Source organism: Sminthopsis crassicaudata, chromosome 6, assembly GCF_048593235.1.
Source record: "Sminthopsis crassicaudata isolate SCR6 chromosome 6, ASM4859323v1, whole genome shotgun sequence".
Classification (NCBI taxonomy): Eukaryota; Metazoa; Chordata; class Mammalia; order Dasyuromorphia; family Dasyuridae; genus Sminthopsis; species Sminthopsis crassicaudata.
In genome coordinates, this window is record NC_133622.1 from 54,852,164 (window position 1) to 54,870,977 (window position 18,814).

Below are 18,814 nucleotides of genomic sequence, written 5' to 3' on the forward strand. Positions count from 1 at the left end.
TAGATGGATAAAATAGGTATACAAATCAAACATTTACTGTTAACTCATAATTTTGCAACCTTCATATTTAGTTACAAGGTACCAGATGGGGTCGCAAAGCAGTTTAAGAACTTGGGTTCTAAGCTACTACTTACTTATATTTCAGTGCACCTGGGTCTTTGCTGTGTATCCTCCATACATATTGATGTACAACACAATTCATCCATCTGTTTTCAACTAAATTTTTTGCCCATGTTCTTCTGTAGATTACCCAGAGATAATCCAACATACTAGAAGATTTCCCCTAAATCTTTTTGCATTTGGTAAGTATAAGTAAGGGAATTAGCTATTATTTCTTTTAAATGTTTTGCCTTATTTCTCTCATGAGATAGTTTTGAGATATGTTTTGTAAATATAAAACTTTAACAAAACAACAACAACAACAAATTAACTTTGCCATTAATCCTGAAAGGGGTATATCAATTATTCCCCTTTGTTTCCATTCATAATTCCAGTAACTTGACCCTCTATTTCTTTATGTGTTAATTCTCCCTATTAGAATAAAAACTCCTTTAAAATGATTTTAAACTTCTTAAAAGGAGATAAAGTCTAACTTTTGTATTTATAATACTTAATACATAGTACAAATTCAATAAATGTTGCTCATTCTATCACTTAAAGCTGCAAGAAATCTTTTTTTTTATTTCTTATGATAGCTTTTTATTTACAAAATATATGCATGAGTAATTTTTCAGCATTGACAATTGCAAAACCTTTTGCTCCAACTTTTCCCCTCCTTCCCCCCATCCCTTCCTCCAGATGGCAGGTTGACCAATACATGTTAAATATGTTAAAGTATAAGTTAAATACAATATTTGTATACATGTCCAAATAGTTATTTTGCTGTGCAAAAAGAATCGGACTTTGAAATAGTGTACAATTGTACACTATATGCCTGTGAAGGAAATCAAAAAGCTGGAAGAGATCTTAAAGGATAATCTTGTTGAATTTCCTTTTTAGAAATGAGGAAACCTAAGCTCCATGGAAGTAGGAACTACTCATAGATTATAATTGTTTTGCCTCTCAATATTCCAGGAAACTGTCTAAGAATGGCTTTTTTTTGGGGGGGAGGGGTTTCCAAGAAGAAAAGTTTCTCATCATCTTCTCCCTACAGAAATGAAGTGGTTTTTTAAAAAACCTTCTGTCATTCATCATCTTATCCATTCCAAGTACCCTGTTTTCTTTTTGATCCTCTTTATACAAAGCTCTTTTGTTGCTTAAAAGATTCAAAGCCCAACTTAGCTCATTTTGAGCTTAAGGACTCCTATTTCTCTCATGAGATATCCTAGTGAGACAACCTTTAAGTTTCTTCTTCAGCATAGGTCATTAAGAAGTCCATAGAAGCTGCAGCTTACTTGTACTCCCTCTCCTCACTAACTTCTGGGTCACCCATAACTTTGATTCTGTAGTGATCTGGGTATTCTGGAATTTTCAATCATTGAGCATCACTGAGAGAAAAGGAGTATAAAAAAGATAGGCCATATATAAGAAAGCAATTTAGGATTATTAAAAACACTATATATCTCAAATATAATTCAGGTCACTCTTCTTCCTATTCTATTCTAGGTACAGGCCACTGTTTACTTATGGAGCCTAATCTGGATATATGAAACAATGTATCAAGTCAATGGACTGCCCAATACATTGGATTCTATAATCTGGCCAAAAGATAAAATTTATCTATGACCCTTCCTAGGTATAGTTAAACCTATCTCAGTCATTGTAGATTTCATTAAGGATACTCTATGTTAATTTGAGGGTCCATACAATTAACAATAGTATCATCTACAAACAGGAAAAGTTGAAGGATCTCATCACTATAAAGAAACTTGTCTTCCATTTGGACTATTTAATATATTCATGAAAATGAGAAATGTCTTTGTTAAATGTGTTTCATTGTTTTAGAATGTCCCTGAACTGTTATCTCTGGAAATGAACTTATAAAGGAAGCTTATATGATCCAAATATATGCAAAGGATATTCCTTGTTAAGAGACTTTATAATTACATTTTGTTTTAATCAAGTCTAATAATGCCTTTTGTAATCATCAAATATGCTTTGTACATATTTAAGACACCTAGTTTAAAAATACAAACTAAATGTTGTGTCACTAAAAAAAAAAAAATGGATCTTGACTGGAGAACAGCTGAAAAAAAATCAATTTCTTACTATGAGTGAAGAATATTGTCTATACTGTCACATACTTGCTGTATTAGTTAAGTTTTGCGTTTTCTCTTTTTAAAAATCTGAGTGGCAGGAGGATAGGGTAGTGAGAAAAAAGAAATATATTTGGAAATGAAGATGATATAAAAACAAATCAATAAAATACAATAAAATGTTTATTGTTGACATAAAAGAAATACAGGCAATAGCAAGTGTCCATTTATATAAGCAGATCAGATAAGAAGTAATTCACAATTTACTTTTTTCACAAATTTTTTTCAACCTTGAAAAGTGGAAGAATACATGTGCAACATCACTCAAAACAAACTTTCTCTTCTTTTAACATCTAAGATACTTCTTGGTTTCCATAATCATACAGTTCAAGGGTCATAATATTAGTAGATAAGAAGTTAGAAATGTCGAACACTATCTTATATAAATATTCTAGCTTCTCTGAATGTATCCAACTAAAAACAAGGAAATCACTTCAAAAAGACTAGTTCCTCTACAATGTTTCCAAATGGTTCCAGCTGTCTCTTCTTTATTCAGTCTAGCACAAGATAGTGAAACCAAAACAATATTGGTTTCTGTTTGTCACATAAGACAGTCAATTTCATCATCCATTTCTTGACTGCCCTTGGGGAAATAAGGCAAGGCATTTCTCTCTTCTCTACTCTAGTAAAACACTGTAAGCAGTCCTCAAAAAAGCACTAGCTTCTTCCCTAATCCACCTAATTGTTCCCTAGCTACTGACTTAGCATGGACCTCATGCCATTCTCTTTAAAAACTTTTATAAGATGATCTCATTACATTAAGACATTTGGTTACAGCTATAAGTAAGGCTTCTCAGGTAAAAAGATGAGCAACATCAAGCTGAATCTCTAAATCAGATTGGGAATAAGGTCAAAAAAAAAATCATGTCAGATATACTACATTCATTCAACAAAATTTTAAATAGAGACCTGGGAATTAAATTTTGCACTTTTATCTTATACATTTACTTGGGTTACCTCCCTCCCAACAACAACAACAACAACAACAAAACACTTTGAATTTACTTTGGCTTTATTTATGTTAATTAATCTTTGTTCATATTATCTGTACTTACAGTTATCAAAATAAAAATACCTCAGTAGAAGGGAGTATCTCATTTTTGTCTTTGTATCTCCAAAACCTGGTACAAAATCTTGCAGTTAGTTATAGGCATTTAATAAGTTTTTGCTGAATGAAGTAAAATTCTAGCAATCAATAATATGGTATCAATCTACCACTCTAATTTTATATCATAAAACTCCAACAAAAATGATTTTTTTTCCTCCCAAGATGCCATGTGACTTTCTGCACTTAGCTTATACTACTACTTCCTCAAGTTGTAATTCCCTCCCAATCTTTCTTCACTGCTAAATTTCTACCCATCTTTAAAAACTTAATTCAAATGCCTCCATCTCTACTTAGCCTTCCCTTCTCACATGTAATGATCTTCCCCTTCAAATATCATACGGCACTGTTTTGCAAATCTTTAATGTAGCTATATTTCATACCATATTTATCATTTGTATCTTATCCTTTTAGGCCATAAATTAAAAATATCTAATTATCTAATATATCAGTCTCTAGCTAACCTGAAGTTTTCTAGGCCTGGCATTTTTGCTAAGCCTGAAGAAGTAATATACGAATTGTATTTTCTGATCAGTAGCTCCCTGGGTAGCTTACTTTCTTAGAGAAGTCAAAAGGAAATAACCATGGAAAACATGCTATTAAGTAGCTTTTTAAAACGAGCAAGCATAAAAACAAATATCACTTTTAAAATCTGGATATTTTATATAAGATTTAGTTGTCAAGTTCAAAAGAAAAAGTCTGGACTGTCATACAATATAATGCTCTTTTTCTTCCCCAAGAGGCTTTGAAACTGCTATGCACCTGCACGTGCACATGTACACACGTGCACAAGTACACACACATACACACACTCACATTATCTTGTGAAAATTCCCTTGTTTTTCTTGCTTCCTATTACACAAAATCCAATACTACTTAGCAGGGCCCACACCTTCCAAACAATTCATTCTGAAGAATATCTGCCTATAACTCTTCAAAATAATCTTTTTAACATTTCTTTTTTGCTGAAACTATCCTAATTCATAAAATCATAAGTTAACCTCATCCAGTCCAAGCCCCACATTTTACAAATCAGGAAACTGAAATTCAGCAAGATTAAGTAATACCCAAGGTCACACTGGCACAGTAGCAGATCCAGGATTTGAACTCTAGATCCTCTGACTGAAAATCCAGCATGATTTCTCCTGAAATGCAATGTTTCTAGTCAGTCTCTTTCTTCTTCCCCTTTCTTCCATTTTCCAATTTCTTCCCCGCTCAGTCCATTTTCCATTCAGATATCATTCTAACTCTCTAAAACACAGATCTGACCATATCACTCCCCATCCAATGAAGCCCAGGGGCTCCCTATTTTCTCCAAGTTCAAATATATAAACTTTTTAGATTTTAAAGCCCATCATAATTCGGCCCCTTCCCACCTTTTGAGTCTTCTTCCATATGGAGTCACTTTCTTCCACATATTCTATGAACCAACAGATCTAGACTCCTTATTGTTGTTCTTACATAAGTTTTCATTGGTATCTCTCCTGCCTAGAATGTTCTCCTTCCTGGCTTCCCTGGTTTCCTTTAAGTCTTGGCTAAAATCCCACCTTCTGCAAGAAGTCTTTCTCCACCTTGCTCCCTTTTAATGCTAGTGCTTCCTTCTAAGATTACCTCCAATTTATCATATGTGTATGTATTTAACATTCTACACACACACAAAATTTTTACACATGGCTCTTTCTATTCCCTTCACCCTCACTCCATTAGACTGTGAGCTCCTTGGGCAGGGATTGATTGTCCCTTTCTTTGTACCCCTAGGACTTAGCACTAAACCTGATACAAAAGCAGATACTTAATAAATGTTCAATGACTAACTGGCATGACTTGCTTTGCCTCTCACCTTAAATTATCAGGACAATCAATGTATCACATTCACTGCAATCCATCCTGTGCATGACTATATAAAATGTTACTTTCAATTCCTGTTTAAAAACTTTCAATAGCATCTTCTTACCTTTAAGATAAAATCTTTAGTTTTATATCCATGGGTTTCCCATAAAGTCTACTTCTTCAACCTTATTTCCTGCATTCAGTACATACTTAATATATCATCCAAATTGTCTACTCATTTTTACAGTGTATTTACACAATATTTACAACACACAATATAAAATTCATTCTCTGCCTCATATCATCCCAAGAGTAACTTTTAAATACCTTTCCTTCAAGATCCAATCTAAGACCTACCTCCTCCTGCAACTTTTTCCTCATCCAACCATTGAGCAGTTATCATCTGTGCCACCCATCTGGAAGTTAATTCTTGAATGCTAATTTGATTATAGCCCCAAGTAAACTGTAAACAAAACATTCTTCTTTGTATATCATTTCTAGTACAGTAACATAACCTTAATTGGTATTCACTAAATAACTTACTAAACAACTATATAGAACCTTCCGCTAAATATTCTCTACTGCAACCAGGCAGTAACTGTTGCTTCAAAAAGCTATCTTTACTTATATCCTTTCTCCTCTATTCAAAATAGCAAAAGGTCCTTGGAAAAGTATAAAGATGTTTAAATGTCTAAGAGAATGCTGTGTTGACTTAAAATCTAATGTTCACTAATCTAAATGTAGTCAATATTTTTCAGTACATAAAAGAAAACACTGTTTTCTACTAATTCAGTGTCATGCAACCCAGCAGGCACTGTTAATAACTGTTAACTGGCAATACAAATATTTGGATTTAAACTGAGTTTAAATCACTACTCTGAGCTCTGTCAACTTTAAAACACTATGCCCCTGAAAGCAAGCACTACATCTTTTGGGACCTCAGTTTCTTTCTCTGTAAAAGGGGTAAGATATTAAAAGATAATCACGAAAGTTTTCTAGCTCTAATGATGGATTAATCATCTAACGTTCTTCCAGTAATTTTTTAAAAATCTAAACGCCAATACAGAAACATGATATATTAAGTCTACATTTATGCAGCAATTTAAAGTTTGGAAGGCCTCTCTCTCACCTAAAATCTCCTAGCTTTCTGCGAAAGCATTGCCCCCGTGCCTTTCTTGCAAAATCTTGGAGGGGGGAATGGAAAAGACATTATCTCCCCAAATAGTCCGTGTTTACATATTATTTTACCTCAATAGACAGTAAGTTCCTTGAAGGCACTTAGCACTAGCCAAGTAGTAAGCACGTAAACGCTTCTTTGAATGCACGCAGGCAAACATCCATTTACACCTTGAGTGTCAATCACAATTCAGGGAGGTAGGGATTGCCAGTACTACTATCCCTGCTTTAAAAGGGGGGGGGCGGCGCCAGCGGCTTGCTCTAAAACCAGGTCTCGCCTCCAAGGCCGGTGCCCTGCCCGCTAAGCCACCCTGCCCTTGTGTGAATGGACAGGGCACCGGCCTCGGAGGCAGACAACCGGGTACCGGGTCACTGCTTCTGCACAGGCCTCAGTTTCTTCTTCTGTAAAAAAAGGGGGGAGGGGATGAACTAGAGGATCACTAAGGCAGCTTTTAGTTCTAAATCCCCGTCCCAAGATCCTTCCATTGCGTTAAAAAATAAAAATAAAAGCGCCCAAGTTCAGGCGCGCAGTGCGCAGCCCCAGAGCGGGCCCGCAGCGGGAGGCGCGCCGGATTTGGACCCCATTCCAGCGGCTCTTTACGTGAGCGCCCCGGAGCGAGCCCCGGCTCTTCCTCGGGGTCTCCGTTTGCTTCTCTATCGTCCCCGGGCGTCGGACGATCCCCCCAACAGCGGCCGCAGTCAGAGCCTCTCCGCGCCGGACACCGCACGCCACACCCCCGGACCCCCGAACCCCGGGACCCGGCGGCTTACTTTGCTTTTTCAGAAAGTCGAGCTCGGTGGCCATTTCGGTGCACTCTGAGCTGCCGCTCTCCCCCCTTCCAATGACAACGCAACTTGAGAATGCCCGAGAAAAAAAGGGAAAGAAAAGAAAAAAGAAAGCAGAGAGCGGGCGCGAGCGAGATGACACAGCGGGGAGGCGCGGAGAGCACTACGGCCTCGGCCTCCGCCTCCGAGCTTCGGCTCCGGCCCGGCCCGGGCCCGCTCGTCCCTCCGAAGACGCTGGGCCGGACAACCTAAACGAGGCCCGAGAACTCAGCTCCGGGCGGACTGAAGGTTCGGGACACCGATGGGTCACCAGCTAAGAAGGATCAGGCCGCTGCCGGAGCCCCCGCCCGTCTGCCCCGCGCCACTTCAAAACCGGCGACGGGCTTCGCTCCTTGGAGACGGCGACGCCGCATTTGCGTCACGACGACGGCGCCGACGTGACGTCCCTGAGACGCCCCTCCCCTCTCCCAGACTATGCCTCTGATAGGCTGGGGAAAGGGGCGGGGCAGAAAGCACGTCTCTCATTGGACCTTAACCCGTGGAGGCCAGAGGGCGGGAGTGTCTGGGAGTTCCGCAGGTCGGAACTGTAGAAATACCTTCCCCAGAATGCAGGGCTGCTCAATTCAATTATTTTAAAAATACATTTTTATTGATAGGATGCATTTGCATCCCCTAAATTTCCCCCTAAATCTTTTTCTCTCTCGTGCAAAGGTCCATTCTACAGAATATTTCTAAAGGAATAAAATTGGCTAAACCGATTTCTATGATCTCTGTGCAAATCTTTGAAAACCTTAAATTGCTATATAAATGATGATTGAGGAGAATGAGGAGGATGAGGATGATGATGATGATGATGATGATGATGATGATGATGATGATGATGATAAGGACAATAAAGCTGCGAGATAGTGACACTGCCACCTCTGGTACACGCTCTCATCTAATACTTGGATCATTACAATAACCTGCTAATTAGTCTACTGCCACAAACAACTCTCTAATCCCTCATCCTTTTAGCCCTCAAAGTAATTTTTCTAAAATGTAAATACAGGTCAGTTCTAATGGACTTAGGTCTCTCCAACAATGAGATGAACCAAATCAGTTCCAATAGAGCAGAAATGAACTGAACCAGCTACACCCAGTGAGAGAACTCAGGGAAATGAGTGTGAACCACTACATAGAATTTGTGCACTCTTTCTGTTGTTGTTTGTTTGCATTTTTGCTTTTTCTTCCCAGGTTATTTTTACCTTCTCTCTAAATCCGATTTTTCTTATACAACAAGATAACGGTATAAATATGTACACATATACCGTATTTAACATATACTTTAACATATTTAACATGTATGGGACTACCTGCCATCTAGGGGAGGGGAAGGAGGGGAAAAGTTGAAACAGAAGTTTTTGCAAGGGTCAATGTTAAAAAATTACCCATGCATGCATGTTTTGTATATAAAAAGCTATAATAAAAAATAAAAATAAAATGTAGATCCAACCATTTCAATCTTCACCCCAACTCAATTAAGTTTTAGCAGCTCTTTATCACCTCCAGGATCAAATATAAAATCCCCTGTTTGATGTTCAAAGCCCTTCATAATGGATCCTCCACACCTTCGCAGTCTTCTTATATCTTACACTTCCCCCACTAATTCCCCCCAAACACACACACACACACACACACACACACACACACACACACACACACACACACACACACTGCCATCCAATGATACTGTCCTTAAGTTTTTTTTACAAACAAAACACTCCATCTCTCATCTCTTATGTCTGCAACACTTGTCCATCTCATCTCTGACTTCTGGCTTCCAAGACTTCCTTCAGATTCCAGTTAAAATCCTGCCTTCTAGAGGGAAAACTTTCCCAACTCCTCTTCATTCTAGAATCTTCCCTCTCTTGATTATAGTTATCCCTTCCATATCATGACTTTCCCCATCACAGTTTATGTATGTGTGTGTGTATATGTGTAGCATAGTCATACAAAATTAAACGAGAATTTAGGGGGAGGTTTACATAAACCACAGGTGAAACAGAAAATACTTAATAAAAATGTTACAATAAGATACTGTAAACATCCCATAAAAGAAAAAAGAAAAAAAGTCAGACTTCTCCAGTTTGGAAAAAGGATCAAAACAGATCCCCAGTGATATGGAAGAGTTAACTGTATTTCCTACTTATCCTCTATGTAGCTTCTTTATACATAGTTATTTGTATGTTTTCCCCTATTAGATTGTGAGCTCCTTGAGAACATTGACTGTCTTTTGCCTTTCTATGTATCTTCAGCATTTAACACAGCGCCGGGTGTATGGAAACACTTAATGTTTAGTGACTGACTGGTACCCCCCCCAAAAATTTGAAGATTTGAGGGAAAAGATAATGAGATCTATTTTGGACATGTTTAGTCTAGTGGACAGCTAATGTGAGATGTACAACAGGGAACTGGTGATGTGAGACTGGAGTCCAGTAGAGAAATTATGACTGGAAATGTATAGATCTAATAAAGATCTATGTAGAGTTGATAACCGAATCCATGGGAGCTTCACCAAGTGAGATAATATTAAGAGAGAGAGAGAGAGAGAGAGAGAGAGAGAGAGAGAGAGAGAGAGAGAGAGAGAGAGAGAGAGAGAGAGAGAGAGAGTGTGTGTGTGTGTGTGTCTTGGTGCACATACACTTAGTGAGTATCATCTGCATAAAAATCCAGCAAGAAACAGTGAAAGAGTAGGTGGGAAAAGAACCAGGAAGAAGCAGCATCACAAAAACCTAAAGAGTAAAAATATTTGGGAAACCATTTGGTTAAATCCCTTTATTTTATAGATGAGGAAACTGATGTATTAGTTATTATTTTATATTTATATTTATATTATATATATTATTAGAGGTTAAATAATAAGCCTCTAGTCATCCAGATAGCTAAGTATCATTGGAACCTAGGTCTCTAGGACTCTGGGGCCAGTAACCTTTCCCAATTACAAGATGTGGACCTTGCTGAGGGTCATAACTGGGTTGCTTCCTGGTGTTTGGGAGGACAGACTTTTGCCTGAAAAATCTCCCTCTCTCATTTTGAGACCTCTGAAGGGTTCTCCCTCAGTTTCCTAGAATCAAGGATGCTTTACAGCAAAATCTTTTGTTGTTTGTTCTTTGTTCTTGAAGAGGACCATGATTATTAGGGAGGTGATACTATGACATACAAGTGAATTGAATGTAAGTGAGAGAGGTCTGTGCAGACCAGTCTCACTTTCTCCATTACATCCATCTGGGTACAGTGGCAAGATATAGAACAGGATGACTATATATGATCCTGGATGTAGTGAAAGATCTTATTTTAAGCTATGGTCTTTTGCAGGTCCCAGTTTGGCTGAGGCAACTACTCATTCAGTGATTAAGGCTAGGTAAGATAGAAATGAGACATAAAGACCTTTTTTACCTAGTTGGGGAAAAAAGTCAATCTGGCAGGGGAAGACCCTCAGGGTTTCTGGACAAAACAGAAATAATTGCTATTTACATTCACTCTAAAAAGTCAGCTTCAAACAAAGACCAAAACAGGTGGTAACGAAACACTTGTACTTGCCTGGATAAATCCCAAACTAAAGGAACTTGTACCTTTGTGGTACAAAGCCTGCAGCTTGAAAAAAAAATCCCTTCAATGAGGGGTCAGGAAATCTGAATCTGAACCTTTCCAATTTCTGCAAATGGCTTGCACAGTGAAAATTTGAGGTAAATTCAAAATATCTATTCAGCAATCCAATTAAGGATCTAGATGAAATAGGAGTATAATGGGCAATACAAGTATTTTATTTTCTTGTATTTGTATATATAGGCCTGTGAATCTTTGTGTTTTTTGGTGGTAAGGAGCTTGATACCATATTGTACAGTGATTAGCTTTGTAAGAAGAAAACCTGTACTTTTGAGATTCTAGACATGAACTATACCTATCTAATAATTTAAATCTCTTTTAGTCATGATTTCTTCATGTTGAGATATTAAATATATGTTGTGCTGGTGTCTGTGAAAGAATTCAGGCTCAGTCTCCAACTCAAGCAAAGGCATTTTAATGAGATTTACAAAGTTTAGTGGGCTAGCAAAGCTCTAGGAAGGAGTCAGCAGCCCAGCAAGACAAAACAAAGATTTTTATAGAGCAAATTGTATTGATTACATGACAAGATAAGCAAATTTTGTGGTTATAGAAGGAGTTTGCTAACAAGGGGAGATCCTAAAGCTTTGGTGGAATTGCATCTATGGTAACCCCAAATGCATTCAAAAAAGTCCACTCATGTAGATATTAAAATATGGTAATGATTTTCTAACTGGCATAGGGTCACCCAAAGACAATAAAGTAGGGGAACTGCATAGGCACCATATCTGGGAGATATTTATTGAGATTTGCAGCCCAATATCCTGTTCTGCATGATTTCTAAACCAGATGGCATGGTCACCAAGGCATGCTGACCTGCTTGTTGCTATAGTGATTTCTGTGGAATTTGAGGAGGGGAGAGCTGGACAGGAGGGAGGGAAGGTAACAATTGGGCTGGGGGCAATAATTAGAATCCTATCAATCATATAAAATATAAAATAATAATACTACTAGCTTGCCTACCCTACTTCTCACTGATAACTATGAGTTATTGATAACTTTTAGTTTGATGCTAGGGATTTCTATAACAACTATTTCCTATGTACAAATTAATTCTTTCAGAAAAACAGAATTTGAAGTATTTTGGTGTCTATTAATTTGGATATGTTTATGTTTTAAAGAAGTTAAAATCATGTTTTTAATCAAGTAATGTGTATTGAGTGATCCCTATGTACCTTGTCCTGTTGTAGGCACTATGGGGTTCAAAAGAACAACCAAAAAACTGTCAATAAACAATCTTTGAACACCTACTATGCCCCAGATACTGTATTAAAGTGCTGGTAATACAAATACAAAAAAAGAAAGTTATTCCCTTCTCTCAAATTTATCATCAAATGAGGGAAGACAACACATTAAAGAAAACTGAAAGTGGAAAATGGGGGAAGGAACTTGGCGAGGACAGCTAGATAGCGTAGTGGATAGAATGCCAGGGCTGCAGTCAGGAAAGCTCATCTTCCCGAGTTCAACTCTGGCCTCAGATTCCTACTAGCTGTGTGACTCTGGGCAAGTCTTTGAATCCTTTTCCCTCAGTTTCTCATTTGTAAAATGAGCTGGAGAAAGAAATGGCGAACCACACCAGTATCTGCCAAGAAAACCTCAAATGGGGTCACAAAGAGTTGGACACAACTGAAAACCTAACTGAATAATAACACTTGACAGGAGGAGAAGGGGTGGGGAGAAATATCAAAGAATGCACTCCAATCAGAGGGACCTCAGGGACAGCTGTTGCTGATAGGGTTCTAGGGCTGATGTGATCTTTTGTTTTAAAACTTTTGTTTATTTTTTCTGGTTATACATGCATATTAACTTTTAAAATACACATTTCTTTATGAATTATATTGAGAGAGAAAAAAAAATCAGAACAAAAGAGGGAAAAAACCACAGGAGAGAAAAAAAAAAAAAAACAGAAAAAAGAAATAAACATAGCATATGTTGATTTACATTTAATCTCCATAGTTCCCTTTCTGGATACATGTGGCACTTTCTGTCCAAAATTTATTGGGATTGCCCTCAATCATTGTATCTCTGAGAAGAACCGAATCTTTCATAGTTGATCATTACACAATCTTGCTGTTACTGTGAACAATGTATTTCTGGTTCTGCTTGTTTCACTTAGCATCAGTTCACTTAGCTCTTTCCAAGACTTTCTAAAATCAGCTTGTTCATTCATTAGAGTTTCATAGGATGAAGAGTTTCCTGGGGAATGATACAGAAGGCCAGAGGAGCAAAACCAGGTAAGAAGTATTGAAAAGAAGTATAAAATGTAATACTTGTCCAAAAGGACATTATGGTCTAGATGGAGAATTGAGACATACAAAGTAATTAAAGAATAAGACACTATAATAAATTACTAAATGATGTAGATGAGAAATTTTAAAGGAGAAAGAATTCTAATATTTGGTTAATGACTAAGCAAATTAGGGTACATGAGTATAATAGAACACTATTGTGACATAAAGAATTAAAAATAAAAGATAATCAAAGAGACATGGGAAAACTTGCTTGAAGTGATGCAGAATGAAGGAAACAGTCAAGAAAAAATATAAATATAATGACAACAATATCGCAAATAAAGTTAACAATAAAACTGGTGGATTAATCAATTTGGTCAGTCTTAGTATCTTAAACTCAGTACTAAAGGATACATTTTTTCCTTTTGCTAATCAATAAATTAATGTTTCAGGAAGTGTACTTTGTTAAGAAGTATCAGAACATTTTCTTTGTTAAGAAGTATCTACTATATTGAAATAAAATGTATCAAAATGTATCTCAGCATAAAGCTGAGAAAATCTTCCCAAATGGGATGTGAATTGCACCATTGACAGAAAACATAGGCACATCCGGAAAGAGCTGGTTTGAGGATGATAAAGTATAAAACCCAGACTCAGAGTTGGAAAGAACTTCAGTGGCCATCTTGTCCAAATTATACCTGAACAATAATCTCTTTTATAACATGCTCAAAAAACAGTCATCCTTCTTTGCTTCAAGACCACCACTGAGGAAGAAGACATTATCCCTTAAGGCAATCCCTTCCACTTTTGAACAACTCCAGAAAATTTTTCCTGACATCCATCCTCATTTTGCTTTCTTTCGCAACTTCTCCCTATTGATGTCTTTGAGTCTAGAAACTGAGTTTTTAATGATGATAGGACACACAAATAAGGGATGTCCAGTTAAAAATAAGATCCTGGAATTCAAGTGGTATCTATCTGAATTATTAAAGTTAAAGTAAGACGATTTTCCCCAGCAAATAAAAATATTTTTCTTCTCAACTGATGCAGCTTTCATGTTCATTTAATTCAAATAAAGATTCACGACATCCAGCTTGGCATTAAATAAATAGCTGCATACGCTTATTCCTTGCCATTCTTTTTATTTAAAGAAAAATGAGATGAGACATTTTCCTCTGATTGAAATTAAGTAGCTTTTGTTTACATTGTGACACTTTTGGAAATAAATGGTAGTTATTCTATATAGAATGAAATGAGTGTCTGGAATTAGAATTCTGTCACTGCATTTGGATTCTTTGGCCTCTGTGATCATAAATCATATTATAGTATATCTAAATAAACAAGTCATTTTGTTTTGCTTGCCCATTTTTTCTGGTTTGGATTTAAATGGCATATTTTCAGTATCATTAATATGTAATAGGAGCTGGAATACATATCTATCCACACTCTACATATAATCTCTAAATTTATTAGAAACACCATGAGAATACAGATTCTGTCTTAATCTAGATTTTGTATGTCCCAATCATTGTGATCTGCACAATATTGGTACTTAATAAATGTGTTTTGTGTAGTGTTGTCTTTTTAGCATTGGTTGTCTGACTATTCAGTTTGTGCATCTTTGTAATTGCCCTTCTGCTGTTTCCTCTCCCTTCACTTGGAACAGCATCTTCCAATCCAGATATCTAGAAACCAAGCCTTCCTCCTTGGATGAGTTAATTCATTCAAATTTGGAACTCTTCGTTGGGACTGAATTGTTTTAACTGTTGTTATATTCATTTACTCACTTAAACCATTATCTAGAAAATACCACTTTTAGAACAGGGCAAACTAGGACCCTACAATGGATCCATGCCTTAGGAGATCTCAAGAATCCTTATCATCAGAGTTCAAAAAAAAATCTGTATTGGAATATCTGACTAACAGTGTTTTGAATTGTTTAAACAAATTATTTAATTTGTTCCCCAGAATATTTGAAGAATGGCCCGTATCTAGATATTCTAGATCATACTTCACATTCATTCATCTTGGACATCTTTATCTGTTCCTACTCTGTCTTTCTCTAACTAAAATAGCATCATCAAGGTTGGAATTTTATAGAGACTATGTTTCCCTCCAGTGGTGTAGTGGTAAATGTTTAACAACTGACTTTTCCAGATTAAGTACATGAAATTTATTGTGCATTTTGGCTTATATAAAGGATGTGTTATATGTAATACACAAATAATAATAACACAAATAATAAATTCCATATAGTTAATTGATTCTCACAGAAACTTTCATTGATTTTTTTTGCCTGAATTTGTAGCCAAACTATGGTTGCAATCCAATCATGATTTGACAAATAGACTTGCATCTCAATCTGTCAACTCTCCAATAAATGAGTTGTCATTAAATGTGATATGTGATCTCCTGTCAAAGCACTTCTCACTGTTGTTAAAATTGTATTGAGGAAACTGAAATTTCTTTTGACTTCAGCCTTTTTGATTGAAATATTGCTGCCTTCTCAGCTTTTTGTAGTTTCAAGGACTAAACATTTTTAAATTTTAGATTCCAACTAAATGAGAGATTTTTTTAAAATAAATTTCATTTAAATTGTAATTTTTTTCACTAGATATCCATAATGAAATTAGGGCTTTACAAGGCCAAGTATACGATTTTAATAAATCAAATAATGAAAACTGCTTTTATCATTGCTTCTCTGTGATCAAAGAGAGAAATTCACTGTCAAATTATATTTTCTAGGTATCATTTATATTTTCTAGTAATATATTCTTAGAAGTGTTACATTTATCATTTTTGTTAAATGGAATGTTTTAGACTTAGATGACCTAATCAGTTCTTCATCTTGAGATTTGTGCTTTCTAGTAACAATCTTTAAATTTTCCAAAGTTTTCATGGTGTGCTTGATTAATTTTTCTGATTTCTTAATGTTAGTTTTTCTTGACTGCAATGCAGGTGAAAGCAGTAAAACTTATTCAAGAAAGACAATTCTTAAATCTTATATGGCTTTACAAGAAATTAATGTTAACTAATCTCTTTGCCAATCCAGAATAAGAATGAGAAAAATATACAAATATGAAAAATACATATATAATGCAAATTACATGTGCCATAAAGCAATAACAGCCTATAAACTATATACTATTCATCTCAGTCCTGGATGATTAATCTTCAATATTTTCAACTTCAGGTTTTTAGATACATTTTCTATTTCAATTTGATTTTTTAGTTTGGTCATAAATAGGATAAATTTTATCCAAAAATATTTTAAGATGATTTATTTGTTTTATTTCAGATGTTGAATCACAAAGTAAAAATTGTAATTAATGATTTAAAGAGTGCCATATGACCATTTTAGGAAATTTTTCTAATAACTTTGTAGTTACTTCAGACTTTCTTTTCAGAATTGTACAAGCACAGAATAAAATACAGTTGAAAGCTTTCAAATATTCAAATTATTCATTATTAGAACCACAGTCACTCAAAGTAGATAATAATGCATTGAAATACTCTTTGTCATGGTTAAAACCAACTCTTTTAGAGCAACAAATAACATTGCCAATGCAGTGAGTGATTAAATTGTGCACTGGCTGTGTTTAACAAACTGCTCACAAAATCTTTAAAAAATTAACAATAGGCTCTTGAGAGTTATAAGCTAGCTCCAATGTTACTACTCCCCTTCCTGTCCAAGTACAAACAATGCTTCACATTTATCCACCACAGCCATTTTGCCATGTACTGTATTTCCCTTTTGTACCCCTTACTTTTTCCACCTCTTTCTTTTTATAAGAACAGTAATCACATCAATACTACTATTGCTATGGGAAAGGACTTCTTTATGCCTCTACCCACTATTTCTGTGACTCCCTTCCTTACTAACACTTTCCTGTTTTTGTATTTCCCCCCACTAGAATGTAAACTCATTTAGATTAGAAATTAGTTCACTTTTGCATTTGTATCTATTAGCATTTAGCATAGTTCCTGGTATGTGGTAGACACTTAATACATGCTTATTCATTCATTTATTCATTATTATTATTATAATGGAAATATCAGTGATAATGTTCAATGACACATGCTTTGTGAAATACAACAGCAAAAATTATTATTATTATTATTATAACAATAGTAACAATAATAACTGTAATGTACATATGTATTTGGGAAATTAGGTATTACATTGGATAGAACACCTGGCCTGGAGACAAGAAAACTCATCTTCCTGAATTCCAATCTGATCTCAGATACTTACTAGTTGGGTGGTGCTGTAAAAATCATTTAATTCACTTTGTCTCAGTTTTCTCATCTGGAAAATGAGCTAAAGAAGATAATGAAAAACCATTTCATAATCTTTGCTAAGAAAACCCCCAAATAGAATCACAAAGAGTCAGATATGACTGAAAAATGCCTGAACAATAACACATGTGTAATAATCTAGCCAACTATTCCAGAACTAGGCTAGCTCTGTTCTTACCTTGGAATTATAAGGGTACCTCTGAAGGATTTGAGATGTTTAGTATGGGATCTCTCTTCTCTGATGCTATCAGTTTTGGTTTTTCACTGGTTGTGTTCTCCTTATTGTTGGCCACAAGTGACTGGCAATCCTGTTCCATTTAATCACTTAATATTAATTGGTTTTCATAAAGAGATATTTAATCTGAAGACAGATCTGGTTGTTTAGAGCCCTTTGAAGATATCACCATTATCAGACACAACCACCTGAAAAAGTTTGTCCTAACTATATTATTAGCAAATCAAAGCCAGTTTCAAAATATCTAAACCTGTTCCAACATCTCTCATAGCACTATCATTACAAGTCAACACAACTCTCCAGAAACAGGCTTTCCAGACTCTCATGTGGGAGATATTTTGTGCATTTGCCAGTCCCTATTAAAATGGATATATATATATATATATATTTTTTAAGTCCTTTTCACATTCCACAGAGAAAGCACTCAAGAGGCAATATATGCATATACATATATACATGTATGTGACATGGCTATTTCATCTCCTTTTTCAAAACTATATACCCTGGATGATATTTATCAGGAATATTAGTACTCTTTTAAAAATGACTTGAGAAATTAAAAACTTTACATATAGTTATCTTAGTTTCTTCCTCTGGTGGGGGGAAAGGTTTGGATTTTTATCATCTCTTAACATCTCTCCAAATTCTAAAGTTTGGCGATTATGATTTTGTTTTATCTTCTATCACATGCTTTATAAGTACTACAGATAGAAAATAATGGAAAATAAGCTGGCTAGTTAAGACACATGAAACAAAATTGGGAACTATGGTAAGGTTACACACATTGTAAGTAGTAAAAGAGTTGAGGATCAACCAAATCATGTTTCTATGGCACATAAGCACATTAAAAACAAAACAGAACAGAACAAGATTCTGGGTACATTTTCTTACTTATTCCACTGTTCTTGCTCCTGATCATATTTAGAGCTGGATCCAAGGTGTTTATTTGATAGCTCAGAGACCTGAGGCCCAGAGTGATTAGGACTTGCTCAAAATCACAAAGGCAGAGCAGAGATTTGAAAGCATGGTCCTCCGCCTCAAATCCTGCCTTCTTTGTACACCTCACCCATGTAATCCTTCCTAAACAGTTCACAAATCAACATATCAGTTACCGTTTAATAAGCACCTATTATCTGCTAGGCATTGTGCTAGGTATGTTGGGTATACAAAGACAAAAATTAAACAGTCCCAGATCCCAAGAAACTTACATTTTCCTGGGAAGGCAACAAACACATATAAAATATATACAAAA

The 18,814-nt window shown here is 35.8% G+C and overlaps 1 protein-coding gene and 1 long non-coding RNA gene across 6 annotated transcripts in view; one reads left to right on the forward strand and one right to left on the reverse strand.

The window, feature by feature from the left end:
- The window catches only part of LOC141546391 (uncharacterized), a 44,284-nt gene extending 42,588 nt beyond the window's left edge, over positions 1 to 1,696 (forward strand). The window contains exons 5-6 of the long non-coding RNA XR_012483293.1: positions 246 to 302; positions 1,606 to 1,696. This is a non-coding gene — a long non-coding RNA (uncharacterized LOC141546391). The remainder of the gene's footprint in view (positions 1 to 245; positions 303 to 1,605) is intronic.
- Positions 1 to 7,565, reverse strand: part of SCLT1 (sodium channel and clathrin linker 1) — a 183,161-nt gene extending 175,596 nt beyond the window's left edge. For 4 of the 5 annotated variants that reach the window (XR_012483292.1, XM_074274165.1, XM_074274169.1 and 1 more), the window contains exon 1: positions 7,138 to 7,564. Coding sequence is in view for 4 of the 5 variants with exons in the window: in XM_074274165.1 (XP_074130266.1) it covers positions 7,138 to 7,171 (34 nt within the window). In the remaining variant the exon portion in view is untranslated. Of the gene's footprint in view, positions 1 to 7,137 lie in introns of all 5 variants that reach the window. The other variant, XM_074274167.1, reaches the window with a different exon arrangement.
- Between the last annotated feature and the right edge of the window lie 11,249 nt (positions 7,566 to 18,814).